This window comes from Ailuropoda melanoleuca, chromosome 5, assembly GCF_002007445.2.
Source record: "Ailuropoda melanoleuca isolate Jingjing chromosome 5, ASM200744v2, whole genome shotgun sequence".
NCBI classification, from domain to species: domain Eukaryota; kingdom Metazoa; phylum Chordata; class Mammalia; order Carnivora; family Ursidae; genus Ailuropoda; species Ailuropoda melanoleuca.
The window spans coordinates 130041289-130056335 of NC_048222.1; the positions used below are offsets into that span (position 1 = coordinate 130041289).

The following is a 15047-nucleotide window of genomic DNA, read 5'->3' on the forward strand; positions in this document are numbered from 1 at the left end:
ATTTTTGGATATTGCCTTAAGGAAACATCACTCCATTTCATTCGAGTGTACCCCCAGGACAGACCAAGAAACCGGCAGAAAACAAAACCGTGTACACATACACACACATAGCAAAAAAATCTATAAATTTGGCCTGTAGCTATACATCGATTTACTCATTCAGCAGAATGCGTTGAACACATGCTGTGTGTCACGGTGCGGAGGTGACCATGCAAACATGCAAATAAACTATTATAGATACTAAGTAAGGGCTCTGCCTGGTTGGTAACAGGAGATCAAATAAGGTCATGGGCAAGAGAAGCATTAACAGGTTTTCCATGTCAACGGGTTGGGGGGGGCCCAGAGGAGGGAATGTTCTGGGCAGAGAAAGCAGCTTGTATTAGACACATGGCTTGTTTCAGGAAATGAAGGGGGTTTAGAAGACGGCTAGAGCACAGGAAGAGTGGGGAAGTGGTGGAAGATGTGAAAGAGAAAAAGGAGAGCCAAATCTTAGGCACCCATTATTCTCTTTTAAAAAGTTAGAATTTCAGGAGTTTTGGGATTCATCCCATAAATGAGAGGCTATCTCATAGGAAGGTGTGAAAAAAATGTAAACTAAGTGATTGTAAATTTTTTCTTCTCCTCCTTCAGCAACACATTCTTTGCTTTCTGTCTTCTTAGCTCTTTTTTGCTCCCTCTCCCCCATGTCCGGAATGAGGCCTTCTGCTCTACCACAGCCCATTTGTTTAGCTCCAAGCATGCGTCTTTTCACACTTTTACCTGTACGACCCAGTATTCCATTACCTCAATGGCCGGTAAAAGGATGAGTCAGCTAGTTAGCACTAAAATGTTAGTGGAAAAACAACAACAAAACAAACAAAACAAAACAAAAAAAATTGAACTGCAAATGAATCATGGAGAGAATCTGGACTTGATCTATGCAAAAGACAGGCTTAAACTTGAGAACCAAGGTTAAAATTTCTGCCAATATAAAAGATAAGCTTTGCCAACAATGCCCGTTTTTGTTGTCATGAATTTTCTCTTTTAGTTCCATAGGAATTAGTAGCACTTACAGAATTGGAATGACTCATTCAGTTCCACACAGCTCAGGGCAGTTAGAAGGCATTGCCAGAAAATCTTGCCTTTAGGGAAGCAAGTAACCGAGTTATCAAAAGTCAACAGTTACCTAATTCTCTGGGAAATACAATGAAGTTATGGCAGTCTGGCTACTGAGCAAAGACTTGGTTTGCCCAGGCTTTCTGTGGTAACTTCCTCCTCCAGAGAAACTGCCAGTAAAGGAAGAATGACAATTTACTTACTACCATAGGCAAGGCTAATAGGCCTGTCTTAGTCACAGCCGGCCTCCTTGAGACATCCTGGGAAATCCCTATCTGGAGGAGAAGAAAAGTTAAAATCACAGTTGCTGTGCTGATGACCTTATTCTTTGTAAACCATATACGGAGACACTTCTGTTCATTTTTAATGGAAAATTATTGCTGTTAGTTTCTATCATGAGTTAACTATGTGGTCTTTTTAAAATTTTGTGTATTTGATCTCAATTTAAAAGATCCCGCAGAAGACATTTTCTTTCCCTTTATCTTTCTGTCTTCCAAGACTCCGGGAAAAACAGCTTCCACGGCCCATCTTGCGCCAGGAACCACTAGAATGAGTGCTGCAGAAGGTCCTACGGAGCATGCAGAGGTAAGAACACATGTCTAGGGGATGAATGACCGTGTCTAGCATCAGTTGCATTTCTCATGGTTAATTATGCAATGATGAACAAGACTAGAAATGGCTAGTTCACTTTCCTTAGATAATATCTGCTTTATATTTTTGATCAATGTTATTTAACAAAGAAAAGGTATCTGGGTGACCATTGCGTTTCCTTTGATCCCTCTGAGCTACATTTCTTCTTTTATGAAGTGAGATTAAATCCTGTCCAAAGTCCTTTCAGCTCCCCAGTTCTGTGGGCTCCATATTTTGCTCTTGATTTAGAGAAATTTGGTTCAATGTAAAATTTAAAAAGAATATTGGTGTAGTTGGGAATAGAACATATTATAGCAAAAGAGTAGCCATAGTAACATATTTATGTATGTGCAATTAATACCATAGTTTTTGTTGGGTTGCTGGTTACTGTAACAGATACTTACTTACCAAATGAATGAATGAAAGTGCTTTCTTGAAGTTCTTTTTAGAGATAATTGAGGTATAATAGCAAACTAAGTGGAACTCTTTTGCTCATTTAGATATTTAATTTAGCAGTGTCAGAATTTGAATATCTCAGAAGCCGGTCGGGGTGTTATGGTAAATGAGAGAGAAATACCCAGATACTTTAAGCACAGATTACGCTATACAAAGAATAATTGTTCTGTAAGGGGGCCCTCAGTAGAACCAATGACTAAAAATCTTTGTACTTATTGAAACATCAGATACCTTCATTAGCAACTGGAAAGCAAAGCAAATACAAATGGAAAATTCTCTCAAAACTTTGTGTTTGATTGACTTTGCTTCATTTTACCATTTACCATGGTAACATATTGATTAATTTCCAGAGAAACCCCTGGTGATACATTTATGGCTTTAGGCAATTCCTCTTACTGTGCTTTCCCTCTCTCTTGCAGATTTAGTATCTAGCTTTTTAGTAACTCTTATTTATAAAATAAAAATCAAAGTCCAAATGTTTTACAATTTATTTCCGGAGAAAATTATGTATCGCAAAAATAAATAAATAAATAAATAAAAATAAAGCACACTATTTAATTACTCTTAATCTGGATTCCCAGAAGGCTGGATCATACAAATGCTTGCTGGTCACAGATTTCTTTCTTTTTTTTTTTTTTGGTCTATATCACAAATAGAGAGGAGACTTTTTGAGGACCCCAAATCTGTGCTTCCACACATGGTCTGGAATAGGATACACTTTAACTTTATTTAACTATAACCTCTGAAGTTTATTAAAAATAGAGATGGGATAAATAGGCTGAGCAGAGAGGATTTTTAGGGCAGCGAAACTATTCTGTAGGATACTATAATGTCATTATACATTTGTTCAAACTCATAGAATGTACAACACCAAGAAGGAACCCTGATGTAAACTATGGATTTGGGTGGTGTGTCAGTAGAGGCTCATCAACTGTAAGAAATGTACCGCTCTGCTGGGAGATGCTGATGACGTATACATAGGTATGGGGGCAGCAAGCATATGGGCGATCTCTGTACCTTCCACTAGATTTTGCTGTGAACCTAAAGCTGCTGTAAAAAATAGTTTTTTAAGAAGAAAATGGAAATGCAGTGACTCCCTTTTCAGAACTTCTGTTTCAATGTTCAGGTGTCCTATGTTTAGCAAGCTCCCACAGTGATTTTTGTGTGTTCTTGTACTAAGAAACACTGGTTTGGAATCTGGTCTCACAGCACCTCTGCTTTGCTGAGCTCAGGACACCCAAAATACAGTTGGCTCACAGCATTTTCCAGATCAAATGTACCTAACAGTCTGTTCTGATGCAGAATGAGTCTAGACGTCCTAATGAAAGGAAAGCCCAATTACAAGACCCAACATATTGTCACCTAGATTTTGATGTTACTTTTGGAACTCAGCCGAACCAGCTTCTTGACGTCAGAAGCAAGTATAACAATTTTGAATTTATTGACCCACAGAAGATGATGTCTTTTAAAATGTGGTCTTAATTGTATACATGGGTCTGAATAAGAAGAAGCTAAGAAAACTAAGAACAGCATCTAGAGAGATATAAAGTATCATCCAGTCCTAAAATGTTGAGTGAGACATAGATAAGTAAAGATAGAGAAAGTTCAATAAATCATTTCTAATGGAAAAAGTCCTTGAAATCCCATGATGATTGTAAAAGAACACTTCCTATAAATGTTTTTGGCAAAACCCAACACATTTTGAAAATATTTAATTGTTCATGAATATCTGTAATCAATTTCCATAACTATTGAGCCGAAAACTGAATAGCAGACTTAGGACTATCCTCATCACCAGATTCGCTGTACTGTTTATATGACTCAGAGATGAGATGGTAACAAGACTAAAGAGTAAATATAGAGAAAACAGCACTTAAGTGAACTTTGTTGGTGGTCCATTTAGACAGATGGCCCACAGTTTCCAGAGCTTTTCTGCTTTCTTTAAATAAATAACCCCAATGCTGGGAAAAAAAAAAAAGCTGAAAAGAAAGGTAGTTAACTTTTTTGCTGTGCCAATGATTTATTATTTATCTAAACTTATAACCTACTGGCTTTATTCAAAGAGCTAGTTAAAATTGCACAATACCAGATAATCTATGCCAACCTCTCTATAACATAATTGTATGATGGACATTGAGAATCAATTTGCTGCTTTTTACTTATATGTATTGGCCTTTTTTTCTTGACGGTTCTATCAGTCCTCTGACTTTTGCCAGGGCCACTTTTCAGATATGGACACATCTACAGAAATGACTTCTTAGAAATGTTTATTACTTAATGTAAATACCCGAAATGTATCCATGAAACTTATCTGGTTTCTATAAGAATTATACTCTTCATTTCCTTTTTTTTTTTTTTTTGGAAAAGGGTTGAAATCCAAACTCGTGAAATCCTAATTTCTTGTTTGCCTGTTGTATAGATACATTTGTAATTTATTAGAGAATTATTTGTCAGTTACTTCATATAAAGGAATCTGAAATATAATATAAAGTTTATCCATCAACAGGTCTCTATGAGGGACCATGGTGTGAGGGTTTGTACCACTAGAATAAGATATTTTTATGAATCACAACAGGAGAGCTGGTCAAATGCATGGAGTTTGTGAAGGACAACATTTCTCCTGCTTGTTATGTCTCCTGCTTATGTTATATTTTGTTTCACTCTTTTTTTTTTTTAAGTGTGATCAATCATCAAGCAGAAAGAACTTGACGAATTCTCTTGAACAAAAGATAAGATGCTTGGAAAAACAGAGAAAAGAGGTAATTTAGAAATATTAGTTGAAGCAACATATACCATGATTTAACGTTAAGAATAAAATAGAATGTATATCTAGTGTCTCTATTTTTGTTATTGGGTCACAGTATTTATCTCTAGGATATTGGACAGCATTATTTTGAGAGCGAGTGCTTTTTTCTTATTCACTTACATTTCTCTTACTCAACCGCTCAGTTTTTGTGTAAATGAGTGAAAAATGACAAAATCATAAATCCAATAATTATAATCTTAACTTTCCTCAAAACTTAGATGTTTCCTCCACATAGACTATGTGAGCTTATCATGTGTGCCGTTATGCCTTGCAAACTGACACACCTTGAGACTCAAACTGTCACAGGCTTTAAGCGTAATTGACTTGGATGCTATGAATTCATGAGCTGGGCATCCAACCACATAGGGGTTAAGAAGCATTATCATAAAAAAAAAATGTTTCTTTCTAAAATGCCATTAGGGATGTGACAGATGTTATTTTGAGTTCTGTTTTTCTCAGTTTAATGAATGTTAGAACCTTTTTATTCTTCTTGACAGATGAAGAGGTGAAAAGTATAACAATTTTAGCACTGTGTATGTTGTCGGTTTTTAAATTACTGTTCTAAACCATTATACATGTTATATCCTTCATATCTTCTCTATGGTGCTTTCTATTCCTCGTTGATACTGCATAAAATATTGAGCCCTTCTGGAAAATTATCTGAATGATAGCAGAGTAATGTTAACATAGCATAGAAATGTTAATCTTTAAAATGCTAACAGATCAGATATCCTTATATAGTAATATTATATAGTCTATACTAAATACCCATATCTATTTCCAGCAGAAGATTTACCTAGTGACTGCCTGTCTGGATTAGATATTTTGTTTCATAATTAGGAGAATATCTTGCTTCTTTTTAGTCATCATGACTATCTTCTTGATCTCTGTCCCATATTGACAATGTTGGAATTTCTCTTAATGGAGGAAGTACAGAAGTTACAGTTCTTCCCTTCCAAGAAAACTAAAACACAGGTCATAGTGTTTTTTTCTTCCTTTTATCTAGCACATAATTTTAAAGCTTCCAAATAGCAGCCTACATTATTTCTAAAAATTGTCTTATGGTAAGACTATGATTTCTTAAAAATCTATACTTTGGAAAAATGATATCCATTCATTGAGTATACATTACAAATCATGTGTTGATATTAAAAAGCACATTATTGCAAGCACATGGGATCAGTTATTGTGATTTGGAATTTGTTAATATAAATTCTTCATTTAAAAAGCTAGAAGAAATATTTCATTGTAATAATCAATGTAAGCATATAGAAAAATATGGAAAGTTTTGAAAAAAGACGCTTCATGTATTAATAAATCTTACAGAAAACCATCAATATGCACAAATTTTTACCGGATTTTGATTGGGTTACACAAAGATGAAAATTCAAGTAACTAAGCAAAGTTGAAAGTTGCTAATAAATGGTTCAGTTGGCTAGTCAAGATATACCGAAGACTTAATAATAGTTTTTCATATATGAGCCAGTTATGAAAATGGGAAAAGTGTACTCAATTAAATCATCCCAGCCCTACCAGTGCTTGGTGAAAGGAATACTGTCTTCACCCATGGCTTGCAAGATCTTAGCAACCCCAAAAAGTGATTTCATTTCAGCCAGATTTCCAAATGGGCAAAAATCCATACTGATTTACCAAATTTTAATAATTTCAGCTCCTGGAAGTTAACCAGCAATGGGATCAACAATTTAGAAGTATGAAAGAGTTATACGAAAGAAAGGTAAACACCTCTCTGCTCAGTATTTGCTTTGGATCAATAAGCTGGGGGACCAAGTCTGTGAAGATTCTCACTGATTTCACTGCAGGTTATTTGTGGCTAGCCAACTGCTGAAAAATGATGGGGGGAGGTGCTAAGCGTATTATTGGCTTCTTGGTACTGAAGATTCATGAAGGATATCAGTGAATTATCTTGAGCACGGCAAAAAAAAAAAAAAAGAAGGTACTAAAAATAGCCTCTCGACAGGTCGCTAGAGTTCTTATGCACACATTTATCTTAGCTCACAGAATCTCCTGGCTTTGGCTTCGTTATTAGCAGCCATGAACACACAAGGTTATATGTGAGGTGAGAGATGGTTTAAAGTTCACACTGTTTTACACAAGGCTAGTTCTCTCATTCTTTAATTAGATAGCATAAGCTATTTGTACAGATAAATAAACAATGGTAACAGTGAAAGTGTGAGGGGAAGTGGCGCATCCCCCTGCCCCCCTAAAGTATGTTTTCTGTCAAAGAATCTTTTGTTTTGGTGAGAAAGTTTTTGGAGAGAATCCCTTTTAATAGGTGAATGTCAATTTATCATTTTAATTTATTCCACATTCAAAGAGAGAAAAGGAGAAAGTAAATTCCCCTAAATAATTCAGAATTAAGAAACCTGACCGCAAGTGAGTAACATAGCTATATTGCTCTATTCTTCCCCATTTTGATAGGCAGAAGTATTAAATTTAGTTAGTGCAGGAGAATGTTCCTATTAGACCAGGCCGTGGTCAGGCCACCCTGTTATATTCGGTCCCCAAATTTTAAAGAACATGGTCCCAGAGAAAACGTTTAAGCGCTCAGGAAGAACGACTGGCAGGTGTGTGAAGACCCCGGGTTAACAAGGGGCATCTTTGGTGAAGCACCCTTTTGTAAGGCTTCTCAACTAGACCACTGTCACTGTGTGAGGACTAACTTGGCATTTCGTAGCGGGTCAAACATTGCATATAGCTGATGAGTTAAAAGCCGTGTCTTTTTTTCTGGTGTAGGCAAATTACTCTCTACCCCTTTTCATGGCAGGGAAAGGCACATTTCCAGAGAGTTAGGAATAGAATGATAGGCCCAGAAGTGTGTTACACCCCTCCCCCGTCTAAATTCTTAAATCTTTATTCCCTGGGAAGTGGTGTGGTTTGGAGAAAGGAGGGAAGGGGCTGAAGGCTGTTTCGGGGGTTTGCTTTTTCCCCGTAGAGGAAGCTCTTTTTTAAATGCACTTGTGCGGGTCTTTTCAAAAGGGGATGACATAATATAATAAAAAACAAAAAACAAAAAAAACAAAAGGGGATGAGAAATAGAACCTCTCTTTAGGGGCCCCTCCCCAGGGGGCGTGTCTGTCCCCGAGTGCATGGGGTGGGAATAAGTCCGGGAGGAGGGAGGGGGGTGTGAATTTCAGAAGAGGTTTCTGCAACTCTGTAAACGACTTCCTCAGGTTGCAGAGCTGAAAACGAAACTGGACGCCACAGAAAGATTCCTCAGCACGCAGGAGAAGGAGCGGCAACAGAGTCAGAGAGAGAGCGACAAGCTGCTCGACCTGACCCGGGAGCGGCTGCAGCGCCAGGAGGTGGGCGGGGCTCGCGGAGCCACCTCCCGCGCCCCCGGGCTTGAGTACACGTACCCCACACCTGTGTGCGAGGGCGGGGGCTTGCGCAAGTCCCCAGAGCCACAGAGCAGGGCCAGTTCACAATCAGAGCGAGGGCCACACCGTGCTGGCTTCCTCCTTCGTTGACGAAGTGGGTATGCCCACGTGTGCCAGGCTCTACCGGCAGACAGAACTGATCCAGAGATTTGGAGCTATCTTTCTAGCACATTTCAACCTAGAAGATTCATTTTACTCTTTTGCTTTTACTCATATATATTATTTTATTACTAGTGTTAATAATAATAGGCCGATACCTTGTATTTGTACAGCTGCTTTTCAGCTTACAGAGTTTTACAAATAGGTACTTGCTTTTGTCATCATAAAAATAAAACATTTTTAAAATGACCTTACCCTGATTATCTCATTTAACAAGCTCAGCCCATCTGTGAGGAAAATATTATTTTTCCCATTTTAAAAATAAGAAAGCTGAGAGGTGACGAGGTTGCGTGACTTGCCAACCGTGCCAACCTAGTACTTGGGAAAATGGGACTTGGACCCCGTCTCCAGAGCCTAAGTCTCCATTAATCCCTGCTGAGAGCAAGATGGTGGTCATGAAGGCTACAGGCTTCTTCTAGAATACTCTTGGTTTTACTCTTGGTTATGGGGTTTAATTGATATTGTAGAAAATGGGAGAAAAACCTTAAGCTCTAACGGACCCTCATTTTTTTTACATATGTTAAGAAAAAACAAGAACTGTAAATATTTTCAGGTGAAGTGTTGTGACTGCTATTGTGAGGCGTTGGCTGTATTTTAACACATGCGCCAGTACTAAGGCAACGTCTCAAATCACTGCAGGCAACTGTCAGTGTAGGTTTTCCTATTTTGTGAAGGGTATCTCTGCCTCAGTGAGTCAGAGGAAAACAAACAAGGTTTAGCAACTCTTGTGGTCCTGGAGCAGTCCCTTCCTATTCCATTTAGACCCTGACCAGGAATCATGGCAATTGCTCCTTCACGCAGTTGGAACCATATTCAAGTTGAAGTCCTTTTCTTTTAAATTATGCCAAGTTAGAAAATGATTCATTCATTTTCTAAGTGTATTATGAGCCCATTCTAAGTAAAAGCAAATAGAAATGTTTTTACTTAAAAACAAAACACAAAACAAACAAACAAACAAATCACCTAAAGTAGATATCTTAAATCTAATTATTGTATTGGGAAATACTAATCATTAAAGGAGCATACTTTAACATATATATATTAGCTATTTTCTCATCTTGATTTACCTACATTCTGGAATATTTTTTTTTATTAGGTTAAAATCTGAATGCCATTAGGAATCCAATTCACTCCACAAAAAGTTTACTATCTAAAATACAAATTAAGAATTAGAAGACAGATGTCTGAATCCAGAACGCATAGTGTCAAAGCAACTAACCTTGCTTCAGTTATTTAAAACGCAGGACACCTTGAAGGTTATCTGGAACATGGAGGAGTGATGGCAGTTGAACTAATTGACCTCTACAATTTTTTTTCTTTTTTTGATCTCTATCTTTTAAGAGTAATAATCACAACAATACGGTGCTCTGAATAATTATCTGTGGTGAAGGCGCTTATTTGCCTGAAGTATTACCCTCTTCTCCCTCTCTTCAGTCCAGAATGATACAGACAGGGTTGGATTTTGAGATATTTTGTATATTTTGTTGCAATGATACTTTTTTTTTTCTTTTTAGAAGTTTAATTACTTTTACTAAGTCATTTATCTATCATTTCGTAACAGTACATGGGAACTAGCTTATTCAGTAGACCCATTTGACTCTTGAAAGTGAGGATTGGGATTTTGAGCTTTTTCCGGCATCATGAAATTTAGTAGCATTAAGGATTAAAGAAAGATTTTTCTCTATCCTGTCTTCTACCTAGAGAATATTGCTTAAATGGAACATGAAATGAGAGGCTAGCAGGCCCTGTTTTTGTTGTATTTCAGAAGTATTTCTACAATATTATGTCCTCTGAATTTTACTGATTGCAATTTTGTTTTCTTGCTGTTTACTTCAGAAGGAAAAGGAGAGCCTAAATGAAGAATTACATGAATTGAAGAAAGAAAATAAGTTTTTGAAAGAAAAAAATGCTCTTGTGAACAAGAAGAAGGAACATTACGAATGTGAAATAAAACGCCTCAATAAGGTATCAGCCAGGTCAAGCTGGGGAGATGGAAGGCGAGGTCCCTGTATAAAGAGCGCGTTCCTACCTGAGAGGCACAGCGACATCTGGGCTGCGGGGCTGCTCCTAGTCTTGCGAGCTCCCACAGGAGCTTCTCTGTAATTTTATCAGTCACTCCTATCTGCCTCTTTCAGCCAAAATTGACTCAGGAGGCTTTAAGGAATTAGTGTCCCTGCAAAAAATCACCGTGAAAAAGAGGAACGAGGAGAAATGTTAGAAGACAGAAAGAACTCTTTATTTTTTTAGTCCGAAGAACCACATAAAGCAAGTGGGTGTTTGTGAACGATAGCATACCTCTTGGTCAACCGCAAAAGTTTCCTGAGGAAACAGGCTGCTCTTTAAAATCATCACTCTGGAACTGGCTGTGAGGCAGACTGTATGGAATCATGCTAAATGCCAAACCCAAGGCTGAGATGGCGGCCTTCCAGAGAATAAGCCTAAAACTCACCTTTAATTGGGGTGTGGGGCCTGGGGTGGGGGTTGGAGGGGCAAGTCTGTGAGAAAAACACAAGTGGTTAAATGGGTTGGCTGCCACTTAGCTATTCAAAGGGGCTGCCTGTGAACTGCTGCCAAAGGATGACCAGGGAGAGTTTGTGCATCTGTGTGTGCGTGTGTGTGTATCTGTGAGAGTTTTATGCACTCACAGCTTAGTTTTCCCGGGGAAGGGATTGCTGACTTGTTCAAGGAAACAAATCCTTTGCTGCTGATGTTTCAGAGAGCCACATCAGATGTGGACTATAGGAATACTTAGAGTACATGTTGAATCAAGTTATTCATCTCTCAAGTTAGAGATTTCATTTTTTTAAAGATTTTATTTATTTACTTGACAGAGAGAGAGAGAGAGCACAAGCAGGGGGAGCGGTGGGCAGATGGAGGGGGGAAATCGGCTCCCCGCTGAGCAAGGTGCCCGATGAGGGGCTCCATCCCAGGATGCTGGGATCATAACCTGAGCTGAAGGCTGACACTTAACCGACTGAGCCACCTAGATGCCCCTCAGGTTAGATCTTTCTTGACTGAAGTAACAGAAATTTCCTTCTAAAGCAAGAGTAGGTGATTGGCCTTGAAAAAGTGCTCAGTGCCAGGATTTTGGACCTTGCATCTTGTAGTTAACTAGTGTTCAGAGGATCATTTAAAGATCCAGAGTGTTAAGTTTGTGCCTGTAGAGCTGACAGGATGCTTTACAAATGTGCCGCTATTCTCGGTCTGTTCGTGAGTCAAGTTACTGTCAGGAGAAAATGGCAAAGTAAAGACTAACTTCATAAACAATGTACTTCTCTATCCTCTAAGAGAAGAAAACAATATCCAGAGACACAAATTCAGGGCAAATGAATTTTCCCTTTAATTCTCTGTTGGAAATCCTCCACAGATGAATTAGAGGAACTAGCATTGAGATTATATTTGAAATCTTCCCCATTTATGATATATTGTTTGATAAGTTTTCTCCTGTTCTCTAATTCATTTCCGTAAATGTTGGCACAAGAATATAAACCCTGTAGAAATTAGAACAGCCAAGAACTCTGTTTTTTGCTCATGTCTATGTGTACCCTTCATTTTTGTGTATCTGTATCTATATTTAACAGAGTGTTTTTAAAGTCAGTAAAAAATTTTTAACCCTTGTGATTATAATAAAATTGAGAAAATGAAAACAATTTATTTGAGTAAAAATTCAGGCCTTTATACAAATGTCACCTTCGCAGAGGATTTTTCTGGCCATCCTAATTAAAATTACATACTCCAACTCTGATATTTCCTGTTTTAATGTTTCCTTGGAATTTATTGTTATCTAATATATGTTCAGTGTCTCCTTTTGCCAAATTTGTTTCCTGTCTCCTGATCTTGATTGTAAGGTCCATGAGGGTAAGAGTTTTGCAGAACTGACTTCTCTATTAGGCTAGTAGGCACAGTATTGAGGACTCATGATATTTTTAGTGGCCTATTAATATGTTTAATTTCCCTTAAAATCAGGAGAAAAAAAATGAACCTTTAGGTTGAAAAAAACATTTTCATATTAATATTAACATATTCTTTATAAGAACACAGTTATAAAATACAATTTTAATATGTGTTTATTTGAAGGTGTGGATTCACACATACAACAGTCACAGTGTGGCTGAAGCTTTTCTGGTTTTTTCACTGCTGTATTCTGAATGCCAGCAACAAGGCCTTGCTCACAGTATGTTCTTAAATATCTATGGAATGAATTAATTAATTAAATAACTTAGCTAGTACAATAATATGTCCAAAGCCAATTCTGGCCCCGAGTTTCCTGCTTTAGCAGGCATGATGCATTACTTATGACTAGTGAAAAAAAAATACAAATAAAAGGGCACTTCAAGGTAGAAAAGATTTTGTCTGCCACATCTATACCTTAAAGCGTCATTTAGAAAGCATAGCTATAAAGCGATGAGCTATGAAAAGTTTTTTTTCTCATTTAGTACATGTATTTTAGTATCTAATGAAATGTAAGAAATTCTTATTCATTTTACACTGAGACTTGACTTTTCTTTCCTTTTCTTTTCTTACCACTGTAATAAATAGAAGTTACTCAAAATGTTGATTTGGGTAGCTGCTTGTGCATACCATCCATCACAGCACGGAATCCGGGGCCCACCCTCCTTGCACAAGCAGACTGCCTGTTGACCCATTCACTCAGCAGAAATTTGTAGCATGTCAGTTTAGTAATTAACATATGGTTTTCAGAAGTTCACACAACTATGTGTACTCAAGTCAACTTATTTGCTTTGAAGGAAATACCCAAGGGCATTGTTTTCATTCAGTTCTTAAAGAGAAGCCAGATGTTTAACCAAAGTGAGAAAAATTACCTGAGGCTTGTCAGCCAGTGCCACCCATGGGCAAAATTGGTTTGTCCAACATCTCACTGTCGTGAGATGGGTAGATCTGTGAGTATGCCTGTGCTTATAGGAAATTATTCTAGAATAATTCTAGAATAGGTTACAGGTGTTTGTTCAAGGAAGCTGGAAAACCCCAAGATGGAAAAATGTCGATCAAACTCACCTTTCTTTTATGACTCATTTGCAAAATTTCTAGAAGCCTGACTAGCATGAAAGGTAGACCAGGAAATTCAAATATAACAAGACCCACAAAAATAGTCTGTTCATAGGTGTAGGATATGAAATCAGCATTTTTGATTTAAGGCTTAACTCATTTGTCTCACCCCATCCTAGATTCCCTCCATCACTACAAACACATTTTAAAAAATTATAACTAATATGATACTTCCTAAAACTCTATAGCTTAGCAACAAATTCTAACAAAACATAAATTATTAAACAACATTTGTTGTTTCTTTAAATTATTCTTGGAGGAAGAAAAAAGTTCTTGTTTCTTTTACAACTTCCTGAAAAATGACACTGACAATCAGGCTAGACAGTATCCATAGAGTTAAAAGACATTCTATTAGGAAATTCTTAGCCTGTCTACACCTATTTAAGACAGTAACTTTGCTTTTCTTTTCCTACCTTTATAATCATTTTGTGCAGTAATGCAGGAAAGTACGTTACTAATGGTGTCATCAAACGAACATCATTGAAGCTACCAGAGAAATTCAGAGGAAGTGAAATCTTGGAGCTCTGAAAGTGAAACTTTTCTGTTTGTATAAAGGACTCATTTGATAATGAGCAAGTAGTCATTTTGTATATGGGCTTCCAGACCAACCAGGATGAGGAGTGTTGTGTCTCGATTTTCGTGGCTGTTTTATTGAACTCATCATGAACCAAGGTCTTCAGAATGTCTTTTATATGATCTTATGAAGTATAGTATATGTAAGAGATCATGGGCTAGTGAATAATGATGATAATCTTGTTGGCAACTCTAAGTGTCTCTTGTTGCCTTCACCTCCTCACCCCACAGGGAAACCATTAAGTTGTACTGGATGTCAAGAAAACATGGAGCACTTGGGTGGTTCAGTCGGTGAAGCATCCAACTCTTGGTTTTGGCTCAGGTCATGATCTCAAGGTTATGAGAGCGAGCCTTGCATTGGTCTCCACACTGAGCATAGAGCCTGTTTGAGAGTCTCTCCTCTCTCTCTGCCCTCCCCACCTCCCCATTTTGCATGCTTTTGTGCTCTGTCTCTAAAAAAAAGAAAAGGAAAGGAAAGGAAAGGAAAGGAAAGAAAAGAAAAGAAAAGAAAAAAAAAAGAAAAGAAAAGAAAAGAAAAGAAAAGAAAGAAAGGGGGAGGGAGGAAGGGAAAGAAACAGAAACAGAAAAAGAAAAAGGAAGCAGGGGACTATCTGCACCCTGTAGGGAGTTAACGAATGTTTTCTTAGAGAATAAATATGGCCGTGGCCAGGCCAGGGCATGGTTTACTGAGGAGGACAGGGCAGAAGGGCAGCAGCACAGTCGATCTAGGGAATAGTGATCTGCATGGGCTCACAGTCCTGTGGGTTTCCGTCTCTCCTATTTGGGGCAGGGCTGGATAGCACAGTGTCACTCACAATGTCATCTGGGACCAGCAGCTTCAGCTTTTGAGGAATGTAGATTCT

At 37.8% G+C, this 15047-nt stretch overlaps 1 protein-coding gene across 1 annotated transcript in view; it reads left to right on the forward strand.

The window, feature by feature from the left end:
* The window catches only part of TNIP3 (TNFAIP3 interacting protein 3), a 96295-nt gene that overhangs the window by 61167 nt on the left and 20081 nt on the right, over positions 1-15047 (forward strand). The window contains exons 4-8 of the mRNA XM_034661674.1: positions 1594-1680; positions 4860-4940; positions 6657-6722; positions 8179-8310; positions 10381-10509. Coding sequence (XP_034517565.1) covers positions 1594-1680; positions 4860-4940; positions 6657-6722; positions 8179-8310; positions 10381-10509 — 495 coding nt within the window. The remainder of the gene's footprint in view (positions 1-1593; positions 1681-4859; positions 4941-6656; positions 6723-8178; positions 8311-10380; positions 10510-15047) is intronic.